The sequence below is a fragment of the Colobus angolensis genome, unplaced genomic scaffold, assembly GCF_000951035.1.
Source record: "Colobus angolensis palliatus isolate OR3802 unplaced genomic scaffold, Cang.pa_1.0 Scaffold11, whole genome shotgun sequence".
NCBI lineage: Eukaryota > Metazoa > Chordata > Mammalia > Primates > Cercopithecidae > Colobus > Colobus angolensis.
In genome coordinates, this window is record NW_012112030.1 from 1,811,581 (window position 1) to 1,817,143 (window position 5,563).

The following is a 5,563-nucleotide window of genomic DNA, read 5'->3' on the forward strand; positions in this document are numbered from 1 at the left end:
AAAAAAAAAAAAAAAAAAAAGAGCACAGACTCCAGAATTAAATTCCTTGTATTTGAATCCTGGGGCTCTAACAAGTATTAGATGTGGGACCAAACAAGTTACTTAATCTCTCTGTACCTCAGTTTCCTCAGCTGTAAAATGGGGATAATAAAAATATCAACCTCACAGGGGCATCGAGCATGAAATTATGCTTAGAATGGTGTTTAGCCTTAGTAAGAGCTGTATTAGCTCACTAGTACAATTACAGGGATTCACTAAGATGGCTAAAGTCGAAAAGACAGAAAACAACATGAGGAGGATGTAGAGAATTTAGAATCTTCATATATTCAAGCCTGTAATCCCAGCACTTTGGGAGGCCAAGACGGGCGGATCACGAGGTCAGGAGATCGAGACCATCCTGGCTAACACGGTGAAACCCCGTATCCACTAAAAAATACAAAAAACTAGCCAGGCGAGGTGGCAGGCACCTGTAGTTCCAGCTACTTGGGAGGCTGAGGCAGGACAATGGCATGAACCCGGGAGGCAGAGCTTGCAGTGAGCCGAGATCGCACCACTGCACTCCAGCCTGGGCGACAGAGCGAGACTCCGTCTCGGAAAAAAAGAAAAAAAAAGAATCTTCATACATTGCTGTTGGGAATGTCAAATGGTACAGCTGTTTGGAAAAGTCTCGCAGTTCCTCAGAATGTTAAATATAGAGTTACCACATGACCCCGCAGTTCCACTCGTAGGTGAACACCCAAGAGAAATGCAGACATAGATCCATACAAAAACATGTACAGGAACGTTCACAGCAGCATTATTCATAAAATAGCCAAAAAGTAGAAACAACCCAAATGTCCATCAACTGAGAATGGATAAGCAAAAATGTGGGCCGGGTGTGGTGGTTCACGCCTATAATCCCAGCATGTTGGGAGGCCGAGGCAGGAGAATGGCTTGAGCTCAGGAGTTAGAGATCAGCCTGGGCAACATAGTGAGAGCTAGTCTCCACTAAAATTAAAAAAAAAATAGCTGGGCATGGTGGCCTGAGCCTGTAGTCCCAGCTACTTGGGAGGCTGAATCAGGAAGATCGTTTCAGCCCAGGAAATCAAGGCTGCAGTAAGGTCTGATCGTGCCACTGTACTCCAGCCTGAGTGACTGAGTGAGAACCTGTCTCAAAAAAAAAAAAAAAAGTGGTATATCTACACAATGTAATAGTATTCAGCCATAAAAATGAAGCTCTGATCCAGCTACAACATGGATAAGTTTTGAAAACGTTATGCTAAATGAAAGAGGCCACTCACAAAAGGCCACATATTGTCAGATTCCATTTATGTGAAACGTCCACCATAGGCAATCCATAGAGACAGAAAGCAGAAGAGTGGCTCTCAGGGCTTGGAGGAGGGGAGAAAATGGGGAAGAACTGCTAACGGGTACAGGGTTTCTTTTTGGGGTGAGGAAAATGTTCTAAAAACAGGTCGTGGTGGCCGGGCGCGGTGGCTCACGCCTGTAATCCCAGCACTTTGGGAGGCCGAGACGGGCGGATCATGAGGTCAGGAGATCGAGACCATCCCGGCTAACATGGTGAAACCCCGTCTCTACTAAAAATACAAAAACTTAGCCGGGCATGGTGGTGGGCGCCTGTAGTCCCAGCCACTCGGGAGGCTGAGGCAGGAGAATGGCGTGAACCCGGGAGGCGGGGCTTGCAGTGAGCCGAAATCGCGCCACTGTACTACAGCCTGGGCGATGGAGCGAGACTCTGTCTCAAAAACAAACAAACAAACAAACAAAAAAACAGGTCGTGGTAAAGGTTACACAACTCCAAATATACTAAAAATCACTAAATTATACATATTAAAAGGATACATTTATGGTAAGTAAATTATATGTCAATAAAAGTGTTATTGAAAAAAGATTATAGGGTAGGGGAAAAGGGTGTAGTGATGGGGGAGGAGAGTGGTGAGAAAGCCATGCTAAGGAGCTCCAGCTTGATGCTGGAGGCCATGAGAGACACTGAAGGATTTTAAACAGCAGGATGCAGTTTGGATGTTTGTCTCCTCCAAATCTCATGTTGCAATGTGATCGTCAGTGTTGGAGGTGATCCTAGTGGGAGGTGTTTGGGTCACAGGGGCGGGCCCCTCTTGAATGGCTTGGTGCCCTCCTTGCAGTAATGAGTGAATTCTCACACTATTAACCAGTTCAAGAGCCTGGTCTCTCTCTCTTGCCCCCTCTCCTCCCTTTCCACCATGGGTAAAAGTTTCCTGGGGCCTCCCCAGAAGCTGAGCAGATGCCAGTGCCATGCTTGTACAATCTGCAGAACCCTGAGCCAATTACACCTCTTTATAAATTACCCAGACTCAGATATTTCCTTTTTTTTTTTTTTTTCAGATGGAGTCTTGCTCTGTTGCCCAGGCTGGAGTGCAGTGGTGCGATCTCAGCTCACTGCAACCTCCACCTCTTGGGTTCAAGCGATCCTTCTGGCTCAGCCTCCCGAGTAGCTGAGGCCACAGGTGCGTGCCACCACACCTGGCTAATTTTTACATTTTCAGTAGACACGGGGTTTCACCACGTTGGTCGGGCTGATCTCTAACTCCTGACCTCAGGTGATCCGCCCATCTCGGTCTCCCAAAGTGCTGGGATTACAGGCATGAGCCACCACGCCCGGTGAGATATTCCTTTATAGCAACACAAAATGGACTAACACACAGGACTAACTGGAATAGTTACGCGTGGTGACGTGAAGTAAGGATGAAGTACAAAGATTCCTGTGGTTGCAGAAGGAAGGGATGATTTGGAGGCAGAAGAACACAGTAGGGTGGAGGGGTGGATATAACAACCCAGGCGAGAAATGAGGCTCTGAGCTGATCTAAGTGCCTAAGTGCCAAGACAAAGATGAACCATGGACTTTCTGTTGATGGGGAGGCAGGCACACAGAGCAAAGGGAGGGCAGCGGATGAGGGCATAGGAAAAGCACAGGTGCCCGAGTGATGGTTAGATGATCCTGGTGGCAGGTGTTGGCTGACTCAGGCTTAGGCGTTGCTACCATCTTACTTCCCAGCTGGTAGTTTCTGTCCTCAAACAAACAAAAAGACTGAAGACAGAACAAAATCATGTACCGGGCAGAGTGTGTGTGAAGGGTGAGAAGTGACACCATGCCCTGTGGCCATTCTTCAGCAACAGGGGAGGGAACGCCCCCTGTAAAATGGAGCTAGGCGGAGGCAGGGAGATGGCTCCAGAAAATCAACGAGCAGGAGGAGGAGGAGGCAGGGGAGGAGGAGGCCAGAGGTTACAGAAGGGGACCCCCCTTGCCTCAGCCTCTCCCAGCCATCAGAGAACCCACAGCTGCTATGAGCTCACTGCAAGGACATTATAACAGGGGTCCTCACAGAATGAATGCCCGAGGGGCGGTGGGGTGGGAAGAATCCTTAGCCAGGGCCGGCCCATTCCCAAGGGCAAGTCACTTCACCTGTTTGAGTACAAGAGTAATGAAACCCATCATTTACCGTGGTCTGTAAAGTGCCCTCATGTTTGTATCTCGCACTTGCTGCAGCTCTTGAGATGAGTGTTATCGTCTTCATCTTCACCACTTGAGTAAAAGTGCCAAAGGGGCACGGATTATATAGTTTTTCCTTTGATGTAGCCCAAATGCCTAGAACAGTGACTGGCACATAGCCCAGATAGTCAAAACTATTTGTTGAATGAATATTGAATGAATCTCATTTTTTGTTTTACTTCCATTTTGCAATCAAAGAAATAGGCTCTGAAGAATGATATGATACATCCAGAGTCACCTGGCCAGGAACTGACAGAGCTAGAGTGGGAGTCCCTCAACCCATGCCACTCCACCTCACTACTACTGCCAGCCTCAGCTTGGGGAGCAGAGTATGGGACAGACGACCTCCTAGGCCCTTTTGAGCTTTGATGCTAGGGAGAAAAGGGTCTTAGAAAGACCAAGACACTGGCCAGGCGCGGTGGCTCACGCCTGTAATCCCAGCACTTTGGGAGGCCAAGGCGGGCAGATCACCTGAGGTCGGGAGTTGGAGACCAGCCTGACCAACATGGAGAAACCCCGTCTCTACTAAAAATAAAAAAAAATTAGCCGGGCGTGGTGGCAGATGACTGTAATCCCAGCTACTCGGGAGGCTGAGGCAGGAGAATCGCTTGAACCCGGGAGGTGGAGGTTGCAGTGAGCCGAGATCGCGCCATTGCACTCCAGCCTGAGCAACAAGAGTGAAACTCCATCTCAAAAAAAAAAAAGAAGACCCAAGACCCATGCTTCCAGCCTTTGGTTTAGGTCCCAGTCTTCCCAAGGCATCCTGTGAGGCTGCTTCCCTCAGATCCACCAGTGCAGGGAGCAGCAGGAGTTCACAGGGTGCTCTCTGGGGCAGGGTGTGGGCCTGAAGCCAGTGCTTCCCCTGGCCTGCTGGCACTGGTATTTTTTAGTCAACAAGCATTTCCTGGGCCCTGCCCATGCAGGGCGTGAGGCTGACCCAGGGAAGGGGACCCCGCGGAGAGCAAGGAGCCAGGCAAGACTGACTCACGCCTGGTTGCAGGAGACCTGGTTGAAGCGGCAGGCGAAGATGAAGTTGCCCAGTGTGTCCTCCTCCAGGGATGGCAGAGTCTCCGGCAGCCTCGACAGGATGTTGATGTAGTGGAAGCGGTACCACTCCCTCACTGCATCCACCCCTGATGAGTATGTCTGGTAGAAGCAGTCTGATTTGTTCTGGTTGCACTGGACACAGAGACCAGAGTCAGAGAGGAAACGCAGCCGGGGATAAGCCCCTTGGCAGGGCCAAGGGCCAAAAATGAGTGATCTGGGGTTCTGAGGACTGATGGACAGCGGCCGGAAGCCGGGAGCGGGGAAAGACAGGAGTGGAAGAGAAGCAGAAGTCCCCAGGAGCATGGACCAGGAGAGCATGGGATTAAGGGAGTTGCAGGCCAGGAAGGAGACCAGCAGCTGCACACACACGGTTTGGGTTCATTTCTACCTCCCCTGCCGGGGCGGCGCAGGGAGGAGCAAGACTTTCCCTCCCATTTCACTGATGGGAAGACTGAGGGATCAACAGATTTGTCCCAGCAAGAGCTGGGACTAGAACTCCTAGTCCCCAGCCCACTCTTACTAGTGGGAACCTCCCTGTCTCCTTTCCTTGGGTCCTCCCTCCCTCCCTCTCTCTCTCTCTTTCTTTTTCTTATCTTTTCTTTTCTTTCTTTCTTTCTTTTCTTTCTCTCTCTCTCTCTCTTTCTTTCTCTTTCTCTCTCTCTCTCTTTTTTTTTTTTTTGCAGACAGGGGCTCACTCTGTCACTCAGGCTGGAGTGCAGTGGTTGATCAAGGCTCACTGCAGTCTCCATCTCCCGAGTTCAAGCAATTCTCCCATCTCAGTCTCCTGAGTAGCTGGTACTACAGGCTTGCACCACCACACAGGCTAATTTTTGTATTGTTTTGTAGAGATGGGGTTTCATGATGTTGCCCAGACTGGTCTAAAACTCCTGTGCTCAGGTGATCTGCACACCTTGGCCTCCCAAGTGCTAGGATTACAGGCAGGAGTCACCGTGCCCAGCCTTATTTTATATTAAAAAAAAAAAAAAA

At 49.6% G+C, this 5,563-nt stretch overlaps 1 protein-coding gene across 2 annotated transcripts in view; it reads right to left on the minus strand.

The window, feature by feature from the left end:
• SCNN1A (sodium channel, non voltage gated 1 alpha subunit) overlaps positions 1–5,563 on the minus strand; it is a 35,683-nt gene that overhangs the window by 12,466 nt on the left and 17,654 nt on the right. For both annotated transcript variants that reach the window (XM_011951728.1, XM_011951725.1), the window contains one exon: positions 4,518–4,708. In XM_011951728.1, the coding sequence (XP_011807118.1) occupies positions 4,518–4,708 (191 nt within the window). The remainder of the gene's footprint in view (positions 1–4,517; positions 4,709–5,563) is intronic.